General features: G+C 37.4%; 1 protein-coding gene across 1 annotated transcript in view; it reads right to left on the bottom strand.

Moving 5' to 3' along the window:
• Window positions 1-24,659, bottom strand: part of GABRB1 (gamma-aminobutyric acid type A receptor subunit beta1) — a gene marked incomplete at both ends in the record, with an annotated part of 392,836 nt that overhangs the window by 76,820 nt on the left and 291,357 nt on the right. Inside the window, one exon of the mRNA XM_082611043.1 lies at window positions 9,195-9,277. Within this exon, the coding sequence (XP_082467169.1) occupies window positions 9,195-9,277 (83 nt within the window). The remainder of the gene's footprint in view (window positions 1-9,194; window positions 9,278-24,659) is intronic.

The following is a 24,659-nucleotide window of genomic DNA, read 5'->3' as shown; positions in this document are numbered from 1 at the left end:
TTCCAATAAAAGGCAGGGTCCCTTGGTCTACTTATTTATGTCAAGACATGCACCTTTAAAGAAGAAAAACAATGGAGCCTTCTGCCAGAGGGGATAAAGGGCAGAATAGTTTAAATTTTTTTCCTTTGATCATTTCAGTGATTTTTTTTTTCTTTGAAAGAAATTGTGCTATTTTCTGTTCTTTGCTGTACTTTCTTCTTTCATTTCTATGTTTCCATTCTGTTTCCCATTTAGAGAGCTGGGTCTATTAGAAGGGATGGTGAAAAATTGAAAAGCAAAAATTTAAAGCATGACAGCCTTAGAGCAGTGGCAGTCATACATGGCTGCATATTAAAATCACCTGGAGAGCTTAAAAAAGTGCTTGCCAAAGGGCTCATCTTCTACAAATTCTGATGTTATTGGTCTAGGGTGGGGTCATGATATCAATATTTTTTAAAAATCTCCCTTTTAAAATCTTTGATCTTAAAGATAAGAAAAAAGCAGTTTAAATGGAAATTGACACTGAAATGAAAACTAAATTATCTGTATTAATTATATGGATCCTATATGGGTGTGGTTCACAGAACAAACCAAGTCAAGACCTCTCAGGAATATGTCCATTGTCAAGGTTATAGATGTTCATGAACCACAATTATGAGTAATGGATGGACTTTGAAACTACAGCGCCATTGCAATCAGTTAAGCCTAACACTGTACTAAAACGATTTAGGGATGCATATCTCTAGCCATTTAGAAGAAGGTTTTCTGACCATTGTATGATCTGTTGCAATTGTAGAAGTGACCTGGTAAAATAAAAGTTTTCTAAGTTATATCAACGTTCAGTTTTGTTGGCAAGAATGTCAGACAATAAATGCCCATGTAGGAGCCGAATTGAGACTGATTCAGTAGAGAGAAGGACCAATTAAAACCTGCTTTGTTTTCAGGTGTCTGCTTTGCATTCAGATAGAGCATACCCCCAAACCACCCAACTCCCACACAATGGGGAAGCTAGAAAGGAGTTTTCTGAGGACAGTATGAAGGGGGAGTAAATCGTTCAAGTCAGATTGCTTGAGTTCAAATCCCTTTTGGACCACTACAGTTTTGTGACCTGGGCAAGTAACTGCCTTGGTGCTTTGATTTCCTTCTCTGTAAAATGGAGTAAAACAATAGGGTTCTGGTGAATGTTCAATAGGAAATTTTTGTTAAGTGCCTGGCCCATAATATATAGTCAATAAATATTAGCAGTCGGGCTTCCCTGGTGGCGCAGTGGTTGAGAGTCCACCTGCAGATGCAGGGGACACGGGTTCGTGCCCTGGTCCGGGAAGATCCCACATGCCGCGGAGCGGCTGGGCCCGTGAGCCATGGCTGCTGAGCCTGCGCGTCCGGAGACTGTGCTCCTCAATGGGAGAGACCACAGCAGTGAGAGGCCCGTGTACCGCAAAACAAACAAACAAACAAAACAAAACAACAAAAACAAATAAATAAATAAATATTAGCAGTCGTTATTATCAAGTTAGGATCCTAAATGAAACAAAGCCCTCAGTTTAACAAGGGTGTCCAGTTCTAGAACATCAAAGTTCCATTCAAAATTGTGTCTTTAAGTGTTTGGTTAATACCTAAAACCTTTAGACAAAACAATACCCTTTATTTTCACTTCCTCTTAGGAAGCTAGTAGCAAAATGGTCATCCATTAGAGCATCAAGAAGAGAAGAAATTTCCAGAAATCTAAATCTGTAAATCAGAGATCTCCTCATCCATCTACATAGCCACTTATCCATACATGGAAACTAAACTTAAACTGTCGATAGGGTAGAAGTGAACAGCTAAATGGCTAACTTTATAGACAAGTTGATTATGAAACTAATTTTAATAAATGGAACTCCATTCCCACACTGGCTTTTATTTTCTAACTTTAAAAGATCAGAGACTTTTCAGAAAGACTGCTTTCCCACAGTTTCAAAAAAGCAGCCTGGAAAAAGCAATAAATTAATTCAGAAAAGATTCCTGTCTTCCCTACATCCACCCCTCTGATCAACAAAAAAGCTATGGGCACTAAAATTCATTAACAATTCTATGAACATAAATGTGAAATATTCATTTTCATTAAGTAGTCTACTGAATATGGCAGAATCAAATTTATCTAAGGAGATATCCAATGCTGCTAATTTCCTTGACAATGGAGACGCAAGGGAAGCCATGAATCATTCATGAAGTTCAATTTACTTCTGTTATTTTTGGTGTTTAGTATCCATGAATAGAAAGTGTGCAGCATGTTGTAGATGCTATTTTTAAGTTATTTCAGATCAGAATTGATGATTTGGAAGGCAGCAATAAAGTAAGAATGATTCAAAGGCTTTGCTTATAATTGTCCTACATTTCATATTTTTCTTGTGAGTATTTATGTTCATGTATTCATAACTTTTTAAAATGTTCTAATATCCTTTATAAATCAGGATTACTTTATAACCAATATCTTAGGCAAGCACATAAAGTAATTTACTGGTAATGTAACTAAATTGAACAAACTCCCAGAGTGCTAGATTTTGGGGCTGAAAGAGATCTTTAAGGTTATATAATTAACAGCCCTCTCAATAAGGATGTTTTCTACATTAAAACTGGTAGGTGGCCATTTCCAATTAATTGAAGTGTCTCTGTTGGTGGGGAAGTCTTTCTTAAGGGGGGGTTCTTCATGAATGGGCCCTTCTGCTCATTGGATAGTATTTTTTTCAATTCTACATCTACCTTCCCGCTACTTCTGCCACCTGTCTGCTCGGTTGCTGCTGTATCACCAGCACTTACTTATTTGCACACAGAGTGGCTTGTGGTCACCACTTAAAAAATGCTATTTGAATTGAATGGGTTCAAATCTAGCACTCTGGGTGTTATGCTTAATTTTATGTGTCAACTTGACTGGGCCACACGGCGCCCAGATATTTGGTCAAACATTATTCTGTGTATTCCTATGAGGGTGTTTTTGGATGAGCTTAGCGTTTAAATTGCTACACTGAGTAGACTGCCCTCCCTAATGTGGGTGTGCCTCATCCAATCACTTGAAGGCCTGAATTAGAACAAAATGACTGACCTTCTACAGAGTAAGAGAGATTTCCTCCGGCCTATCTTTGCACTGGGACAATCAGTCTTTTCCTGCTTTCAGACTCAATTGTTAAGTATGGGCTCCTCCTGGGTCTCAAGGCTGCTAGCCTTCAGACTGGAACTATACAATGAACTCTTTAGTTTGCTGACTCACCCTGCAGATTTTGGGACTTATCTGCTTCCATCACTGCATGAGCCAATTCCTTATAATAAATCTTGTTCTCTCTATCTGTATACATCCCATTGGTTCTGTTTCTCTGGAGAATCCTGATTAATACCCTGGGAAACACCAAACATAAGATTTCTCTTCTCTGATAGCATTTAAACATTCAGAAATGGCTATTATGCCTCCCTAAAATTTTCTTCCCAAATATCTTGGTCTCCTCCTCTGAAGGAAATTATCTTAATATGGCATTAAGAACTGGGAACAATTCTCCACGTGTGACTTTACAAGAGCAGGCTTTTGTAGAACTGTTCCTGCCTCATGTCTGGACACTATACTTAATGTTATTTCCAGGTGTTAATGTAACATATTATATAATGAAAACTTAGGATTTCAACTCTGTAAACCTCATGTTTTCTCAGGGAATTTTCCACAGTTAAGTTAGGTCATTTTATTAGACACGTTTTTCTTATCACTTGCTATTTTTGTGGACAAGGAAAAAAATTATTTTGGAAATAAACATGACTATGGGTTGACATTCTGTGTAGATGTTGCTACTACCAAGACGTTGAAATCAATACAATGACAATATTCTGAGACTAAGAGATGGATTGAATAGATGCTTCATTAAACTGAATACATTAAGACAATGCCCAAGTTAAAAGTTTCCAAGCCATTTTGTAAAATAAGAAACAAGTATAAAAACAACCAGGTATCACTAAATGTTACCTTTTTTTGATAAATTGGTTGTGGTTCAGGTGGGAGGGATGTAGACAGTTCATGACTGAAGTGAAGCAAAAAGACCATAGTGGTGGTTTATCACGTTTACAAGCCTTTGAAAGTTCCTAAAATAATTAAAATGTTAGGCTTTCCCCTATCTGGCTCTTGGCTGAACATTACAATCTTAAATTTTTGAGATGGTCTTAAAGCATGAATATAAAATTGTATAAATGAAAGAATATTTTACTGCAAGTCAAAAAATACCTTCCTTAAATCTTATCTGAAAAAAATTAAGAGTAGGCTTATCTTTCAAAATTGAAAAGACTCAAAAATTTGGAGCCAAGAAATTTAGCATACACTCACTTCACAGATATTTATTGTCAGGTACTAGGCTGGGTTTTAATTATTGTGTTGTGAACAAAACAATGATCCTTTCCTTCATGGAGTTTCTAATCCAGAGAGGGAAGAAACAATAAACACAGAAGCAAACAAACAGTACTAAGTGCTATATGGGAAAGTAACAGAATTTTGAAAGAGAATACTGGGTGTTCACTAATTAAGGTTGGATTCTCAGGAAAGCCTTTTGTTGGAGGTGGCATCTTAAATGAGAACTGAAAGATGAGAAAAAGCCAAAAGAACCATCACGGGGAAAAGCATTTTAACCAGAAAGAACAAGATGGTGAAGATAATGAGGTAAAAGAAAGATCGGTCTGCAAGAAACAACCTGTGGTGCTGGAATTCAGTGCAGTAAGCAAGGGAAAGATGGTTTCAGATGAGAATGGAGATATTGAGAAAGTCACTCAGAAGCTTGTAAGTCAAATTAGGAAGTGTGGAGAATTTTCCTGGTGCAATGAGAAGTCTTTGAGTATTTTAAAGCACAGAATAATATGATCCAATTGACATCTTGCAAAGACGACTCTGGCTACTGGGTAGAAAATAAGTTGGAGGGAGTCAAGGGAAAAAATAAGAGGACCAATAGCAAGACTGCTATAATGATTCAGGCAAGAATTCATGGTGGTTTGGAGAAGATTGGTGGCAGTGGGCTGGAGAGAAGTGAAAGGCTTTGCTAAATATCTGGCAAGTAGAATGGATGGTACTTGACAATAGATTGGATGGGAGGAGGGTGAGGGAGAGGAAGAATCCTAGGATTCTGGCTGGATAGTGAGATTAAGGAAGCTGGAAAGGAAACACACTTGTGAGGGAAAATTGATAATAAGTTTTGAGAAAATTAAGTTTAAGATGCTTTTGAAACATCAAAATAGATATGCCAAGAAAAGTGTGATGTACATCAATCTGGAGCTTAAAAGAGATCTGAGCTGGAGCTATACATTTGGAGATCATTGGAATAAAGATGTTATGTAAAGAGAGATCCTTTGTGACCTTTCTGAGAACAGTGTCAGTGGACTTGGGAGATGGGTAGGCAGGGTCCAGATTACAGTGGGTTGAGGGGAAGTTGAGGCCACAGACAACAGATATATACCATTATCTCAAGTAGTTTTGAGAAAAAGGAAGTAGAGAGATTAGGAAAAGCTGAAGGGGAGGTGGGAGGGTAGAGTAGAGGTGTTTTGTGATGAGGGGAGTTTTCAGCTTGTTTTTAGGCTGTGAAAAAAGAGGTAGCAGAGAGGGTGAGACTGAGGATCTGAAATATCAGGGGTGTAGGTGTGTGTGAATTTGAGAAAATCAATTACCAGAGGAGGAAGAAGGGGGTCAAGGTCAGCTTATAAAAGGAAGAGGAGCACCCCTTCCTCTTAAATACAGGGGGCTAACTTAGAATGGTGAGGATGTAAGGGCATTTAGAAGAAGATGGGTGAGACTGCTGAGAGATTTCAGAACTGAAGTGGATTCTATTTTTTGGGGGGGGTGGGGGAGGTACTGAGAGGTGGCACTATCTGCTGACAGTGAGGGTAAGATTAGGGTTGAGATTTTCTTCAATAGTTCCTGCAGAAAATATATAGGAAGAGGCATTAGACTCCTCCATGATTGTTGTCCCAAAGCCTTTCTATATGTCCATGAGGCTTGTGGCTATCAAACCTTTATGTGATAGCTTTATTGATTTCAAATTCCAAATCCTCTTAATACTAAATTCCTTGATTGATTTTTTTCCATGTACCATTAACTCATTTTATAGCATCCTAGGGCTATGAAGCTATTAATGTGCTCCAAGTTCAAGGAAATTTTCAATTTAACAAGGCTTTATGGCCTTCCTAATTTTACTAGATTAGATGACGTTAAAGAAAGGCAAAACATCTTTAATATTTCTCAAAGGACCTGACCAAGGAAAACATTTCCCCATCCTTGGGATTGTAATGGAAGAGAATACAAACTAGTAAATTTTGTAAGGTAGGTAAAGTTTCTACCGTATTGGTTACAAAAGTATGTTTGGTTCAATCTTATATTGGTGAAATGTCTACTTTATCATTCCTTTTCCCCAACTGACACTAGAACCACTCATTTGTAATCACTTTAAAGCTCAGTTATTGTCTTCATAAAATGGCAATTCAGGGAGATCTGTTTCAGCAAATAATGTAACACATGTTTTTTCTTGAAGAGTTAAAAAATAGATGGATAACAGATTCAGTATTTATTAACACTTAGCAGCATATCGATTATGTACTTAGGCAGGAATAAGCAAAGCTCATTTGGACTCCATATAATTGCCATATGTTACTTTGTCATTTGAAGTTATTACCCTTAAGATTTAAGATCTCTTTACATTGGTTTATCTATTGTTAAGAAGGGATACATCTTAAGGAAAGTATTAGAGCTAAGCAATGTTGTCATTTGAGGCTTAAAATTTTTTTTTTTTGGTAACGTCAATGGAATCAGGACTACTTGTTTTCCTGCATCCACAGACTACCCTTTATCCACAGTTGCAATCATTTGACCCTTGCCCTAAGAGCTAAATTCTGCTTCAGCTTCTGGGATCGACTCTAACCTTTATCGGGGATAATTTTAGGAAATATAGACCAGTCTTTGGTAGATTCAGCATCCTCAATCTAGCTGGGAGTTGTTCTGATTGGTGTTATACTTCTAATCACTGACGTTCTGCTTCCTTGCTCAGCGGTTGATTACAGGATTCTATTATAGAGAATATATTACCTGGGCTTGGATCCTCACTTTACCACTATCCTTGCCTTGTTGCCCTGGGTAAGTTATTTTACTTCTCTGAGCCTCAGAAACATTATCTCTCAAATGTTGTTAGAAAGACTTCTGTTACAGAGGTGTTATATTAATGCCTAGCTTTTGTCTGGCAAATAGAAGCCAGTTCCCTGTTTTTTCCCTTTCCCCCAAGTTCCTGTCTTCATACACTCCTCATTACACAAATTCTTGCAGGCCTGAGTTTCTGCTTTGCTTTAGGTAAACATCTTTAGGGACTAGAGTTCGGTGATCTACTGTTGGATCACTTTATGATGGTCACTGTCTGCCTACAGTCCTATATATTAACTGATCTTAGGGTCCCAGGTACCATGCCTCATCCATCTGCCCAGATAACTGATTGCATCTTACTGAATTGCCTCAATGATTATCATATGCCTGGGTCACTACTTATTGCCTGACACCATATCTTATGATGACTTTGGACTCTCTGATTGTTTTGTCACCCCTCATCCCTGCTCCGCAAAAGTTATGTTTAATTCTGCCTCATTTATAGTTTTGGTCATTGTATGATATGATAAATGGACCTAAAAGTCATCTATTTTCTAATATGAATAAAGAAAATTGCCTTTTAAAGAAAAATGTAAACCTATAATAATAGGAAGACTATGCATTATAAAATAAAATATGCATTTTGGGAGAAAATGTTGATAATTTTAGCACTTGTAATTTATGCACAGAATCAATTCAAGTACTCATCAAAAGTCATTCTTCAAGTGAATGATGTAAACATAAGATCTTGGAATTTTGACAGACTGTCATATCCTTCCGGCATAAGCAAAGGTAAAAAATCAGAATCAGTGGAAGACAGGTCAAGGGTAAAAGGTAACTTATATGAATAAGCATCCTTCTCTTTCCATGTCAGTTTCAAAGGCTAATGATTTACTTGCTTAGATGAAGTTCTGTCTTATTTATAAAATATTATTAACCAGTAATAAATGACTGGGTTTATATTTCATTCCTATAGTTTGAATTTGGTTGTCACTGGCATTTAAACCAAAAGTCACCATTAATACTTTCATATATTAATAACTTTCAGCCAACCTATTTATATAATACATTTTAAAATTAGAATATTACTTAAAGAATAGCTCATGAATATTATGAGTTCCAGGTTCTAGTGGTACTAGATTAATGTCTAGGTCTGAATCTATATATCTACATAAGCATCTTTATCTATTTCTATGTCTGTATTCAGTAAAACTAGAAAATGAATGTAATTACTTAATAATCAGACAATGGGGAATACATTTATTGTTTAATAATATTAGAGGATCACCTGGAGTTTCCCCATTTTTCTTTACCATTTTGATGTTTAGATCTGGAAAGCATTTTAAATGATCTAAGTATCTGTCTATTCTCACATTACATTAAGTGGTATTGCAATGCTCTTAATTACCTATTGCATTTTCTGTGCCCCTGAAAACCAGGAAATAGCCTTGGCCTGGTATTCACAATAAATGGGATCAAATGTCTGCATATTGATGGCTGAGAAACAATGAAACCAAGATAATCAATCAGATTAAAACTTAGTGACTAAAATATTCTAATTGTTAAGAAAGCAATCAATGAAAAAACAGCTCAAGAGGACAAAGCTAAACCACAAGCCTCATGAATACCATTTATCATCTTGTTCTTCCTATGAAGAAAAACAATTGCACACAAGACTTTACCATAGTGTTTTTCTAAAAGACAACAATTTACAGTCCTTCAGGCGGACATACTATAGAGCCAAAAACAATCTCACAAAGTCTTTTCACGTTGAAATATTTTTGCTCTCTTATTAACGCAGCTTGGGTATTGGAAGGTCTTAGGAGAAATTTGATTCTGAGAAGGAGAAGGCATGAGTTTATAAATTGTCCAGCTAAAATAAGTGGACTTTCCTTAATGGTTCAAAAAGATAATTGCATTGAAATGAACCTTAAGCCTCCAATACAGAGGAAAGTGCTACTGTGAACCCTTTGAAAAGTTGGCAGGGTATTGTAGCTAAAAATATCCCGGTATCAATTACTCAGTACAAGGTGGAATTTAATTGGGTCAAGCAAACATCTCTCTTTTTTGTTCCCCTGTCCAAGTAACTCACAACTTTCAATCTCCAGGGTGCAGTTTTGTTCATCCAGAGGGTATCTTCGTAGATCCATCATACACGCAGCTGTGGTTGTGATCCTGTCAGGGTGAGAGAGAGAAAAGACAACATCATAATGACGACGACTTTCATTTCCAGGCTTTCCAGCCCTGAATCATGCCTACCAGTTGGCATCAAAGTTTTGTGATTAAAATTTTTGAAAGCAGGCAGATTGAATTTGAGTCTTTCTTTGCTGCTCACTAGCGGTGTGAGGTTGAGCTAGTTAATTTATCTCCAGGAGTCTCAGTCCCCTTATCAATCAAAACACTGACTGCATAGAATGGCTGTGAGGATTAAAAGAGATAATATATGCAAAGCCCTGAGCCCAGTGCTTCATACTTAGTAAGTGTCCCACAAATAATAGCTATTATTATAGCTATTATTATCCCAGGCCCTTCCTTTATTTACTAGCCTCCTAGCAATGTCTTTGCCGGTATCTGCAGCAAGTCTGGCTTTATGAGGAGGAGAACATCTATGTTATGTGTCAAAGCCCACCTTCCTCTCCTGCTACAACCTAATGATAAAACAACAAAAGCAACAACAACAACAAAATTCATCCTTCATGGCTTTTGATGCCTCACACTCCCCACTATTAGGGAGTTTTGTCAGATTCACCTCTGAGACCCTGGTCTACCTATATTCAGTAGATAGCATATAACCAGTAAAGAAACATTATCCTAGGATCAGTGTTTACACCATATTTACCAACTCCAGTTTAGCTTATGTATCTATGCAAACCCAAGGATCCTGACTCTATATATCCTACCTGGGTTTCCACTATCCCTCCGTTTTCTCGTGCCTGGGCTGGTTTTCTGGACTGTGGTGTCTGAGAGTAATTTAAATTCATATGGCTCGTCCACTCATACAAACATTTGATATCACGCTGGAATTGACAAAATACTTTTCTTAAAAAAACTATTTACATGGTCCCTTTTCACAAAGTAATGTATAATCACAATTCAAAAAATTCAAAATTCAAATTTAATAATAAGCTTCCTTTCTACCTTAAGCCCCAGGAGCTACAACATTGGAAAATTTCCATACATACTCTGAATGCAAACAGAAGCCCAGCTATATCTTCTTATGGGTGAACTTCTTAAGAAGACTACTGCATAATACCCTGTTCTGAACCTAGCTTGTTTTCATTGACAGTGCATCTTGGATTTGGTTCTATATTAGTAAATAATAAGCTATTTGTAAAAAAAAATTTACTACAGAGTATTGAGTTGTATGGAAATGCCATAATTTATTTTCCTAATCACCGTGTAGGGGGCATTTATGTTATTTCATATCTTTTACTTTTACAAATAAAGATGCTCTGAATATACTGGTACACTCTACAATATCTGACTACGTTGACTGGCTATTTCTAGAAAGGGAATTGTTGATAGAAAAAAGGTATATGCATTTAAAATTTTACCACATTGCTGTTCATAGAGGTTGAGCCAGTTTACACCCTCATCAACAGTGTATGTAAATTTGACAAAATTCTTTTCATACCTTTGTTTTTTGAGGCTGTCAAGGAAAGTTATTGTTTTGGTCATTTGTGTTAACCTGACAGGCACCTTCTTCCTAAAAACATTACTAAGAATAACCCTAGACCTTCCCAATTTCTCTATGGCTTTCTTTATGAAAGATAAAAGTGAAGATTCTCTTTGAACCCTTTCTTAGACAGGATGCTGGTCAATTAATCAGGTTGATTTGAGCATTAGGCAAGAGCAAAAGGAATTTTAAAGTTTAATTAAAAATTTTTTTAAGTGTTTTACAAAAACTTTGAAGACTGGCTGTATTCCAGAATTTAGGACATAAAAGGATTATAATTCCACCACATTCTTTTTATGGTCTGCAAAGTGTTTCAAACACACTCAATAAGACAACACAATAAATATTTAAAAATGCTTTAAAAATCATCTCTCTACTATATTCTTTGTTTAATAGCTGTTTATGAATAAAAAATTGTGAAGATGTGAATATTCTCTAGGAATTACTGAAGTGTGGCCATCCTTATGATCTTATGAAGTAGCCAATTCTTTTCAACCAGGGATAATTTTTACCAACAGGGAACATTTGACAATATCTGGAGACAGTTTTGATCATCAGGCTGGGGGTGGAGGGTGGATACTGGGCATCTAGTGGGTGGAGGCCAGGGATGCTGCTAAACATCCTACAGTGCCTGGGACAGCACCCAACAATTAAGAATTATCTGTTCCAAAATGTCAGTAGTGCTATGATTGAAAAACACTGCTAAAATGGTGCTTTCAAACATTTTTCCTCTGAGGAAAACTGTAATAAGATGAAATCTTATAGAGAACCTCAACATATAAAATACAAATGAAATAAGTGAAAGACATATGTTGTTAATATAGATTTGCCATATAAGTTCAAATGTTGACATCCATTTTAATGAGCACACACATTTGAAAGCAGGAATTATGATGAGAATTATGGTCTTAAATCTCCCTCAGCACCAATTATTTTTGTGTTATATTTTATTTGTATGGCATTGAGAAAATCCTAACAAACATGGAAACACTTGCTTCTAAAATCTTATATGACCAGGCATGGGCTACCCTGAATTAGGGGGGAATATTACCCGTCTGCTTTGTAACTGATGCTATTATCAATGGCACCTTTGCAGATGGTTCAGATACATTAATAGGTGGTTGGTCTCTAGTAGGTACTTAGCAGTGGATAAAAGGAAGCTTTACTTGGTGTTCCATGCTCCGCATAAGCTAACCTGGCAGCACAAGTTAATATTATCATGGTCTTGAATGCACTAAAATGTGGCGTAGGCTCTAGGTCCCTCTACCTCATCAGAAAGAGAAAAACAAATACCGTATGCTAACACATATATATGGAATCTTAAAAAAAAAAAGGTTCTGAAGAACCTAGGGTCAGGACAGGAATAAATATGTAGACATAGAGAATGGACTTGAGGACACGGGGAGGGGGAAGGGTAAGCTGGGATGAAGTGAAAGAGTGGCATGGACACATATACACTACCAAATGTAAAATAGCTAGTGGGAAGCAGCCACATAACACAGGGAGATCAGCTGGGTGCTTTGTGACAACCTAGAGGGGTGGGATAGGGAGGGTGGGAGGAGACGTAAGAGGGAGGAGATATGGGGATATACATATGCATATAGCTGATTCACTTCGTTATAAAGCAGAAACTAACACACCATTGTAAAGCAATTATACTCCAATAAAGATGTTAAAAAAAAATGTGGCGGGCTTCCCTGGTGGCGCAGTGGTTGAGAGTCCACCTGCCGATGCAGGAGACGCAGGTTCGTGCCCCGGCCTGGGAGGATCCCACATGCCGTGGAGCGGCTGGGCCCGTGAGCCATGGCCGCTGAGCCTGCGCATCCGGAGCCTGTGCTACGCAGTGGGAGAGGCCACAACAGTGAGAGGCCCGAGTACCGCAAAAAAAAAAAAAAAAAAAAAAAAAAAAAAAAAAATGTGGCATAGGACACATTACAGTGTACATGCTTATAGTTTAAAAATAAATATAATATTTAAAAATAAAATTGAAATAAGATATGTGTGGAATTGTTAAAGAGCTTTTGGGATACTTGATAACATCATTTGAGCTCCACTGGTCAGCTTTCCTCATTTAATTGACATCATTTTTAGACACATGTCATCTGGTTAGTTAACCACATCATATGAAAAGCAGGACATGCTGAATCACTGATTCACACAGTATAAGGCTCTGGAGTTTTTACAATGCAATTTGAAAAGTCAACAAAACATTGTAAAATGAATAACGTGTCTCAGGTATTTGGGTACTACAGCTGTGAGTGGTAAAAAAACACCTTTTGGAAAGCATAACTGAATTGACTATTGCTATCTATCATGATCGATCTATTCGGCAATCAATAAATATGAGAAATTTAATTTATATCACCTTGGGAAACTACACATCACACCAGAAGCTTGCCCATGACCTGATGATTTTTCAACAATGATGGCCTGTGTGAGTTCACTTCTCCTGCCCCAAATCCCATTAAGATGCCAAAGAGAGTTGAGTCATCACAACACAGAAAGAGAGGAAACTTGGGACTTGAGCTGCAGGAAGTGCCTGACTTTCTCTGTAGAGCACTGACATTAGTGAAACAACTTCCTTCTTGGGATCTATCTTTTCCAAATTTTGAATCCTCAAGAGGATTTCATTGGCTCAACTTGGATTAGGTGTTAACACTCCCCAAATTATTTATTAAGGGCTGGAAGGAAAGCTACACACATACAAATATGGTCACCAGGGACCTGAAAGGGTCTCTCATCTAAGAAAAGAGGGATCATTGAGACTCACTCAGACAGGGACCCCTCTACAAGTAGGTACTCATAAATTCATGATGTGGCCCATAGAAATTTATGCAACAGAATGTCAGTCTCTGTTAATTTAAGAGTTTGGCATTTCTAGATTTTGTAATATGTATGAGTGAGTTGAGTATCCTGAGCTCTTTGTGAGAAAAATTACTCAGCAAGAATTCCCAGGTGCATCAAGAAAAAGAGAGATGTCCCTGGGCAGAGTGCTGTCCAGCTCTTGTCTTCTGGGTGTGAAGCAACAATGAACATCTCGAAGAATGACTGCTTTCTGTATTCCATTTGTTTGCCTTGCCTAATGCAATTGCCCAGCAGCGGTTAGTCACCTCTACAACTAATTAACACATCTTCATGGGAATGTTCTCACATCATGGCTAAAGCAGCCTGATATTCAAAATCTTCTATGGAGTCAAAGATGCCAAAGATCACAAAACTGGATAGGTTGAGGGCTTCGAGACTGAAGCATTTTTTTGAATTTTGTTTTTAACTGTTCACACTCCAGTCATTCATTCTGTGTGTGAAAATATGATTATTGGCTGAGAGCAAATGAAAGTATAATAGAGTAGAACCAGCAAAAGGCAAAAGTATTAACTGACTGTTTTTCTGAACTCAGACTTCCCAGAGGTACGGATTCATGACAGTGTAACAGTCATGTCTTCTTTCAAAGACATTTAGAATACCTTACATTATCATCCAATTTATTGACATTTTGAAGGCTAGGTCAGAACACTGTAATAGGCTGTTAGTTAGAAACTATGGTCCCATGATACTTTGGAATGAACGGAAATCATGTCGCTGTAGTATTTTTGTATTAAGGTGTATGCTGCGTGGTCACTGACCCTGAGTCACTGTAATCACAACTCATGTGTATTTGATGTCTAAGGGTAGCATGACTCTCATTGCTGATAAGACACATCCAGGAAGTCCTGGCCCTTAAGTAGCTTAAAACCTAGCTACAAACACAAACACACACACACATACACACACATGCATGCACGCACACATATATACATATGGAGTGTGCACTTTGCAAATAAGAATGGGGACTTGAATGAATTATGTATGTATGGTTGAGATTTTCCTATAATCTTCAATATTATAGGGATGAGCTCTAATTTTTAATGTGATCTCTGTAGAGCATAGCCGTACAATTTAATAGAATCTATATAAAAAGAATATGAGAAAGGAGAGAGGAAAAAAGCCTGAAAATGCTATATCCTAATCACACTCCTAAGATTGGTGAGATTGATAGTGAGTAGCAGTATAAGATTGACATCAGTATCACTTTAAGTTTGTTTGAAGAATGTCCCATGGCTTCCTTTGGCCTCTAGGCTGTACCCTTAATCCATGTTAGAGACATCATCCAAAGAAACCAATGAAAGATGAAGGATGGGTTAGCCTAAGTCATGACCAATGAGTATATAGATTTTTTTCCTTAGCTAACGCTTACTGAGTGGTGAAAAGAATATGTATCATCTTCACAGGTGGTACCAAATTTTATTTTAGGTAAGCTACTATGTTTAGGAAAATACCTTAGTATTAGAAGGTGAAATCTTGAGAGCATGAGACATAAATGATAAAGAGACAAAAGGAGATAAAATGCTGTGGATTTAAGAGGAATTAGGTGTGGGGAAGCAAAATGATGGAGTAGCAAAACATTTTGAAGAATGGTATTCAATTTTAAGATTTTTACATTGCTCTTATAATAAATTTTTCTTTATTTACCTAAACCATGTTCTCTCCCCAGCAGCCCCACCCCAGTAAATCCTTATGCAAATGTTTTATTTTTATTCTTGTAAAGTGGCTGAATTCCATATCGTGACAGCATTCATGGAACAGTAGTCTATAAATTAAACCAATTCAGCAAAACCTGAACTTCAAAGCCAGAGACGGCCAAATCATGAAGCCCTTTGGGAAGCCTCAGCAACCCTGGGGAAGGTGTTGGACTCCCACAAATAATGGTTGTGTGTTTAAGCTACTCTTACCTAGATCTTAAGGGGCAGAGTGATCTTAGCTAATATTATGTTAGAATCCTATATGACGGGCACAGTGCTAAGCACCATATATACTGTATTGGTTACCTATTGCTCTTGTAACAAGTTACCACAAATTTAGTGGCTTAAAGCAACACAAATTTATTCTCTTACTGTCCTGGAGGTCTGAAGTTCTAAAATCAAGGTTTCAATAGGGCTGTGTTCCTTTTGGAGGCTCTACGGGAGAATCTATTTCCTTGCCTTTTCCAGCTTCTAGAGGCTGCTTTGCATTCCTTGGCTCATGCTCCCTTCCTCTATCTTTCTCCATCATTCCAATGTCTGCTTCTGTCCTCACATCTCCTCACCCTCTGACCCTCCTGCCTTCCTTGTATAAGAAGCCTTGTGATTACACTGGGCCCACCCCAGATAATCCAGGATAATCTCATTTCAAAATCCTTACATTAGGGGCCTCCCTGGTGGCGCAGTGGTTGAGAGTCCGCCTGCCGATGCAGGGGATACGGGTTCGTGCCCCGGTCTGGGAGGATCCCATATGCCGCGGAGCGGCTGGGCCCGTGAGCCATGGCCGCTGGGCCTGCGCGTCCGGAGCCTGTGCTCCGCAACGGGGGAGGCCACAACAGTGAGAGGCCCGCATACCGCAAAAAGAAAGAAAAAAAAAAAAAAAAAAAAGTAAAAAGTAAAAATCCTTACATTAATCTCATCTGCACAGTCCCTGTTGACACCTAAGGAAACATATTTACAGGTCCTGAGAATTAAGACGTGGACATTTTTAGAGGGCCATTAGTCTGACTACCATACATGTATTATTTAATTTATTATTTACAAAAGCTTTATTATGTTGATGCCATTTTTATGCCCATTTCAAAGATAAGGAAACTGACATCTGATGAGGCTAGAAAAAGTTTCCAAGTTTTTATAGTCTGTAAATGAGGTTCAAATTCAGATATGCTAGACTCAGGAGCTAAGGTTTATTATCTTTCCAGTTATTATATTCAGGTCAGATAAATCTAAGCAGAGAACAACTGGTTCAGTAAAATTTCTCCCACAAGCAGCAAAACAGATTGAACAACTAAGAGTTGCCCTTACTATGAGTTTTTGGTGTTCATTTAGTTATCAATAATTTAGGACATCCTTTAGCAACTCAATAATGAGTATAAACATGATAGGGGCTTCCCTGGTGGCTTAGTGGTTGGGAGTCCGCCTGCCGATGCGGGGGGCGCAGGTTCGTGCCCCGGTCCGGGAGGATCCCGTGTGCGGCGGAGTGGCTGGGCCCATGGGTCGTGGTCGCTGGGCCTGCGCGTCCAGAGCCTGTGCTCTGCAACGGGAGAGGCCACAGCAGTGAGAGCCCCGCATACCGCAAAAAAAACAAAAAACCCCCAAAAAACAAAGAAACATGATAGAGGACTTATTAGGAATCAGGTAATACTATAAGCATGGAGGTTACAACAGCTAAAAAAATCCAACTGTACCTTCCTGCTGTCATAATTTTTGTTTTGTTTTGTTGTTTGTTTTTTAGTACTGTCAGGTAGCAGAAGATAGAAGATAGAGCCATTGTCTACTGGTTTAAAGAAATAACCAGGGAGGATATGCTTATCTCTCATTTGGGACTACTAGCTTTGCCATTTTTCTAGAAACACAAATATCTCACATTAGAGAAATGTTTACATTATCAAGAAAACATGACAATCACTCAGGAGGGAGAGAGTTCAATCTTACACTTATTTGATTGGTGTGTCTGGTTCGTTTTTGGATGCCTTAACTTAAGTTTGTTGTATTCCATGAACAGAGGTATTCTGCAGGTGGATACAGGGTAGAACAGGCAAGAAGAAGAGGGTTATAATATGCACATACAAGTTACAATGTTTGGTACATAATAGTCTCTCAATTAACTATAGCTATTATTATTTTTAAACTATATGCTTCTAAATACATATTTACATGTAAGATTACTAATACAAGTGTAAGATTAATGCAGGGTCATAGTAAAACACCTGAGAAATACAGAAAATTATAGATAGAATAAATGATCCATAATCTCATCACCACAATCTGATTATTAACTTCCTTTCTTCTAAGTATATTGTTTAATAAAGTTGAAATTACATTGTATTTAACCATTTCATTTGCTGCTTTTTGCTTGATCATTCCTCTGTTGGGTGACATCAGAAGGTATTCTTTGGTGATGCTTTAACAAAAATCTACACTGAATAAATAGCATTCTTTTTGCTCCTCTTATATTTTTATTTTTTGATTCTACTTTCTTTTCTCCCGCTGTTTTGTACTCTTTGGGCTGAATGTTAATGACACTCTTCTCAGTGCAATCCCAAGCCGTCATTTTCAGGTAATTAGCTACATACCAAATGTTGTGTAAATGGGCTCATTTTTATTCATTTCTGTTGGACGAGAGTGATTCATGAACCACTTTGTGAATATGAAAAGCTGTTCATAAATCAGAGCAGCCTGGGGAAGGGGAACAACAACCACAAAAAGTACTCACAGGGCAATAGTAATTAATAGACCCTTGTCAAGGACCCAGTGCTAATCTCAGTTATGTTTATGTCTCACTGAGTTCAAAATAGACTATTTTCCCCAATATCACTATATTCATATACCTGTGGAGTATAAGAACATGTGTTAAATTTCTACCATGCTTAATGTTTCCTAGGAATAGTTAGCTGAGATATGTGTTAGGTGACAGAAAAACCAAGGCCACCCCTTCTAAATCAGAGCATCTTTATTACCATTATCTTGATCATCAGCAATTTCTGTAGTAGACAAACTGTGAGGAATTAAAATAATAATAATAAGCCCGTAAACAAGCGAAATGGACTTAGAAATGATAGTAAAATTCAAATTCAAAGAAAATGTTTACTTCTGATGGAATGCCATGACTTGGTAAGTGCAGGATAGTTAAATAAGAACTCAGAATTAGGAGACAAAGCAAAGATATGGATCTTCTTTCACAGCTATTCATTTTGTTTTTGGCTTAGTTGCAAAACTGCTCTGTTGCGTTGCCACATGGTGAGTTCTCTCAGAATAAAGAGGTGACACATTTACTGAGGGGTAATCAGAGTAATCTTGAAATGGTATTCCTGAAGGAGTGAAATAAGATTCTAGAGTGATAGAGCATTAAAATACTGCATTGTCTTAGGACAATGGCTTTATGTAGGGAAACAAAACAAAGCAAAAAAAAAAAAAAACAAAAAAAAACCCAAACAAATACAAGTAAGGCAGTAGTATAAATTGTGCAAATTTCCAGCTCCCCATGAGAATAAAAGCGGGGCTTGGGACATCATCCTCTTCCTTTTTAAACAAATAACACATTAAAAAATATTCTGAAATTAGTGGGGAAATATTACTTCTAATATGACTACTAACAGCATTGTGGTATATTTATTTTCAACCCCCCTCCCCAGTGGCTGTGGGATTTTTTGCATGCTTGTAACCATGTTTAGGGTTTTCTCTTCTTCCCTTTGAATCTTAATATATAATAATCAGGATTGCAAATCTTTCAGTGTGAAACAATATACTTTATCCTGGACATTTAAGTGGTTTTCAATTTTATTAGTTTAAATGAAAGCTAATAAACACTTACATGAATATATAGATTTTTCATGTTTTGGATTATTTTTTTATAACACCTTTATTGGAGTATGATTGCTTTACAATGTTGTGTTAGCTTCTACTGTATAACAAAGTGGATCAGCTATATGCATACATATATCCCCATATCCCCTACCTCTTGAGTCTCCCTCCCACCCTCCCTATCCCACCCCTTTTAGTGGTCACGCAGCCCGCAGCTGATTTCCCTGTGCTATGCGGCTGCTTCCTACTAGCTATGTATTTTACATTTGGTAGTGTATATATGTCAATGTTGCTCTCTCACTTTGTCCCAGCTTACCACTCCTCCTCCCTGTGTCCTCAAGTCTATTCTCCATGTCTGCGTCTTTATTCCTGCCCTGCTCTAGGTTTTCAGAACCATTTTTTTTGGTTTTTTTTTAGATTCCATATATACGTGATAGCATACAGTATTGGTTTTTCTCTTTCTGACTTACTTCACTCTGCATGACAGACTCTAGGTCCTTCCACTTCACTATAAATAACTCAATTTCTTCTCTTTTTATGGCTGAGTAATATTCCATTGTATATATGTGCCACATCTTCTTTATCTATTCATCTGTCGATGGACACTTAGGTTGCTTCCATGTCTTGGCTATTGTAAATAGTGCTGTAATGAACACTGTGGTACATGACTCTTTATGAATTATGGTTTTCTCAGGGTATATGCCCAGTGGTGGGATTGCTGGGTCATATGGTAGTTGTATTTTAGTTTTTTAAGGAACTTCCATACTGTTCTCCATAGTGACAGTATCAATTTACATTCCCACCAACAGTGCAAGAGGGTTCCCTTTTCTCCACACTCTCTCCAGCATTTATTCTTTGTAGATGCTTTGATGATGGCCATTCTGACTGGTGTGAGGTGATACCTCATTGTAGTTTTGATTTGCATTTCTCTAATGATTAGTGATGTTGAGCATCCTTTCCTGTGTTTGTTGGGAATCTGTATATCTTCTTTGGAGAAATGTCTATTTAGGTCTTCTGCCCATTTTTGGACTGGGTTTTTTGTTTTTTTGATATTGAGCTGCATGAGTTGCTTGTATATTTTGGAGATTAATCCTTTTTCAGTTGCTTCATTTGCAAATATTTTCTCCCACTCTGAGGGTTGTCTTTTCTTCTTGTATATGGTTTCTTTTGCTGTGCAAAAGATTTTATGTTTCATTAAGTCCATTTTTGTTTATTTTTATTTTTATTTCCATTTCTCTAGGAGGTGGGTCAAAAAGGATCTTGCTGTGATTTATGTCATAGAGTGTTCTGCCTATGTTTTCCTCTAGGAGTTTTATAGTGTCTGGTCTTACATTTAGGTCTTTAATCCACTTTGAGTTTATTTTTGTGTGTTAGGGAGTGTTCTAACTTCATTCTTTTACATGTAGCTGTCCAGTTTTCCCAGCTCCACTTACTGAAGAGGCTGTCTTTTCTCCATTGTATATTCTTGCCTCCTTTATCAAAGATAATGTGACCATATGTCTGTGGGTTTATCTCTGGGCTTTCTATCCTGTTCCATTGATCTATATTTCTGTTTTTGTGCAAGTATCATACTGTCTTGATTACTGTTGCTTTGTAGTATAGTCTGTAGTCACGGAGCCTGATTCTTCCAGCTCCATTTTTCTTTCTCAAGATTGCTTTGGCTATTTGGTGTCTTTTGTGTTTCCATACAAACTGTGAAGTTTTTTGATCTAGTTCTGTGAAAAATGCCATTGGTAGTTTGATAGGGATTGCATTGACTCTGTAGATTGCATTGGGTACTATAGTCATTTTCACAATTCTGGTTCTTTCAGTCCAAGAACATTGTATATCTCTCCATCTATTTGTATCATCTTTAATTTCTTTCATCGGTGTCTTACAGTTTCCTGCATACAGGTCTTTTGTCTCCTTAGGCAGATTTATTCCTAGGTATTTTATTCTTTTTGTTGCAATGGTAAATAGGAGTGTTCCCTCAATTTCTCTTTCAGATTTTTCATCATTCGTGTATAGGAATGCAAGAGATTTCTGTGAATTAATTTTGTATCCTGCTACTCTACCAAATTCACTGATTAGCTCTAATAGTTTTCTGGTAGTATGTTTAGGATTCTCTATGTATAGTATCATGTCATCTGCAAACAACGACAGCTTTACTTCTTCTTTTCTGATTTGTATTCCTTTTATTTCTTTTTCTTCTGATTGTTTAGCTAAAACTTCCAAAACTATGTTGAATAATAGTGGTGAGAGTGGACAACCTTGTCTTGTTCCTGATCTTAGTGGAAATGGTTTCAGTTTTTCACCACTGAGAACGATGTTGGCTGTGTGTTTGTCATATATGGCCTTTATTATGTTGAGGTAAGTTCTCTCTTTGCCTAGTTTCTGGAGGGTTTTAACATAAATGGTGTTGAATTTTGTAAAAAGCTTCTTCTGCATCTATTGAGATGATCATATGGTTTTTATCCTTCAATTTGTTAATATGGTATATTACATTAATTGATTTGTATATATTTAAGAATCCTTGTATCCCTGGGATAAACCCCACTTGATCATGGTGTATGATCCTTTTAATGTGCTGTTGGATTCTGTTTGCTTGTGTTTTATTGAGGATTTTTGCATCTATGTACATCAATGATATTGGTCTGTAGTTTTCTTTTGTTTTTGTCACATCTTTGTTTGGTTTTGGTATCAGGGTGATGGTGACCTTATAGAATGAGTTTGGGAGTGTTCCTCCCTCTGCTTTACTTTGGAAGAGGTTGAGAAGGATAGATGTTAGCTCTTCTCGAAATGTTTTACAGAATTCGCCTGTGAAGCCATCTGGTCCTGGGCTTTGGTTTGTTGGAAGATTTTTTTTTCTTTTTTTGCGGCACGCAGGCCTCTCACTGCTGTGGCCTCTCCTGTTGCAGAGCACAGGCTCTGGACGCGCAGGCTCAGCGGCCATGGCTCATGGGCCTAGCCGCTCTGTGGCATGTGGGATCTTCCCGGACTGGGGCACGAACCCGTGTCCCTGCATCGGCAGGTGGACTCTCAACCACTGCGCCACCAGGGAAGCCCTGTTGGAAGATTTTTAATCAAAGTTTCAATTTCAGTGCTTGTGATTGGTCTGTTGATATTTCCTATTTCTTTCTGGTTCAGTCTCAGAAGGTTGTGCTTTTCTGGAAATTTGTCCATTTCTTCCAGGTTGTCCATTTTATTGGCATATAATTGCTTGTAGTAATCTCTCATGATCCTTTGTATTTCTGCAGTGTCCGTTGTTACTTCTCCTTTTTCATTTCTAATTCTGTTGATTTGAGTCTTCTCCCTTTTTTTCTTGATGAGTCTGGCTAATGGTTTATCAATTTGTTTTTCATCTCGAAGAACCAGCTTTTAGTTTTATTGATCTTTGCTATTGTTTCCTTCATTTCTTTTTCATTTATTTCTGCTCTGATCTTTATGATTTCTTTCCTTCTGCTAACTTTGGGGTTTTTTTTTTGTTGTTGTTGTTGTTCTTTCTCTAATTGCTGTAGCTGTAAAGTTGGGTTGTTTATTTGAGATTTTTTTGTTTCATGAAGTAGGATTGTGTTGATATAAACTTCCCTCCTAGAATTGCTTTTGCTGCATCCCATAGGTTTTGGGTCATCGTGTTTTCATTCTCATTTGTTTCTAGATATTTCTTGATTTCCTCTTTGATTTCTTTAGTGATTTCTTGGCTATTTAGTAGTGTATTGTTTAGCCTCCATGTGTTTGTATTTTTTACAGTTTTTTTCCTGTAATTGATAGCTAGTCTCATAACGTTGTGGTCGGAAAAGTTACTTGATATGATTTCAATTTTCTTAAATTTACTAAGGCTTGATTTGTGACCCAAGATATGGTTTATCCTGGAGAATGTTCTATGAGCACTTGAGAAGAAAGTGTATTCCGTTGTTTTGGGATGCAATGTCCAACAAATATCAATTAAGTCTATCTTGTCTAATGTGTCATTTAAAGCTTGTGTTTCCTTATTTATTTTCATTGTGGATGATCTGTCCATTGGTGAAAGTGGGGTGTTGAAGTCCCCTACTAGTGTTGCGTTACTGTCGATTTCCCCTTTCATGGCTGTTAGCATTTGCCTTATGTATTGAGGTGCTCCTATGTTGGGTGCATAAATATTTACCATTGTTATATCTTCTTCTTGGATTGATTCCTTGATTATTATGTAGTGTCCTTCTTTGTCTCTTGTTTTAGTCTTTATTTTTAAGTCTATTTTGTTTGATATGAGAATTGCTACTCCAGCTTTCTTTTGATTTCCATTTGCATGGAATATCTTTTTCTATCCCCTCACTTTCAGTCTGTATGTGTCCCTATGTCTGAAGAGGGTCTCTTGCAGACAGCATTTATTCAGGTCTTTTTTTGTATCCATTCAGCCAGTGTATGTGTTTTGGTTGGAGCATTTAGTCCATTTACATTTAAGGTAATTTTTTTTTTTTTTTTTTTGCAGTACACGGGCCTCTCACTGTTGTGGTCTCTCCTGTTGTGGAGCACAGGCTCTGGATGTGCAGGCTCAGTGGCCATGGCTCACGGGCCCAGCCACTCTTCAGCATGTGGGATCTTCCTGGACTGGGGCACGAACTCTTGTACCCTGCATCGGCAGGCGGACTCTCAACCATTGCGCCACCAGGTAAGCCCAAGGTAATTTTTGATATGAATGTTTCTTTATCATTTTCTTAATTGTACGAGCTGTTTGTGTGTTTCTGATATCAATCCCTTGTCCGTTGCATTCTATGCAAATATTTTCTCCCATTCTGAAGGTTGATTTTTTGTTTTGTTGATGGTTTTCTTTGTTGTGCAATGGCTTTTAAGTTTGATCATGTCCCATTTGTTTATTTTTGCTTTTATTTTTTTTGTCTTGGGAGACTGGTGTAAGAAAACCTTGCTACTATTTATGTCAGAGAATATTTTTCCTATGTTTTCTTCTAGGAGTTTTTCAGTGTCATGTCTTATACTTAGGTCTTTAAAGTATTTTTCATTTATTTTTGTACATGGTGTGAGGTAATGTTCTAATTTCACTGATTTTCATGTAGCTGTCCAGCTTTCCCAGCACTCCTTGTGGAAGAGACTATCTTTTCTCCATTGTATATTCTTGCATCCTTTATTGTAGATTAATTGAGCGTAGGTGTCTGGGTTTATTTCTAGGCTCTCTATTCTGTTCCATTGATCTATACGTCTGTTTTTGTACCAACACCACACTGTTTTGATTACTGTAGCTTTTTAGTATTGTCTGAAGTCTGGGAAGGTTCAGACTTTGTAGTAAAGTCTGAAGTCCAGCTTTGTTCTTTTTTTTTACAGGATTACGTTGACTATTCTGGACCTTTTGTGGTTCTATCTATATTTTAGGATTGTTTGTTTTAGATCTGTGAAAAATGTCATGGGTATTTTGATAGGGATGGCATTAAATCTGTAGATTGCTTTGGTTAGTGTGGCCATTTTAACAATACTAATTCTTCCAATCCAAGAGCATAGGATATCGTTCCATTTCTTCAAATTGTCTTCAATTTCTTTTCCCAGTGTTTTA

This window comes from Mesoplodon mirus (assembly GCF_964341445.2).
Source record: "Mesoplodon mirus genome assembly, chromosome: 2".
In the NCBI taxonomy this organism is placed as follows: Eukaryota; Metazoa; Chordata; class Mammalia; order Artiodactyla; family Ziphiidae; genus Mesoplodon; species Mesoplodon mirus.
Note: the sequence above shows the minus strand (reverse complement) of the source record. Positions and strands in the feature narration are given on the sequence as shown.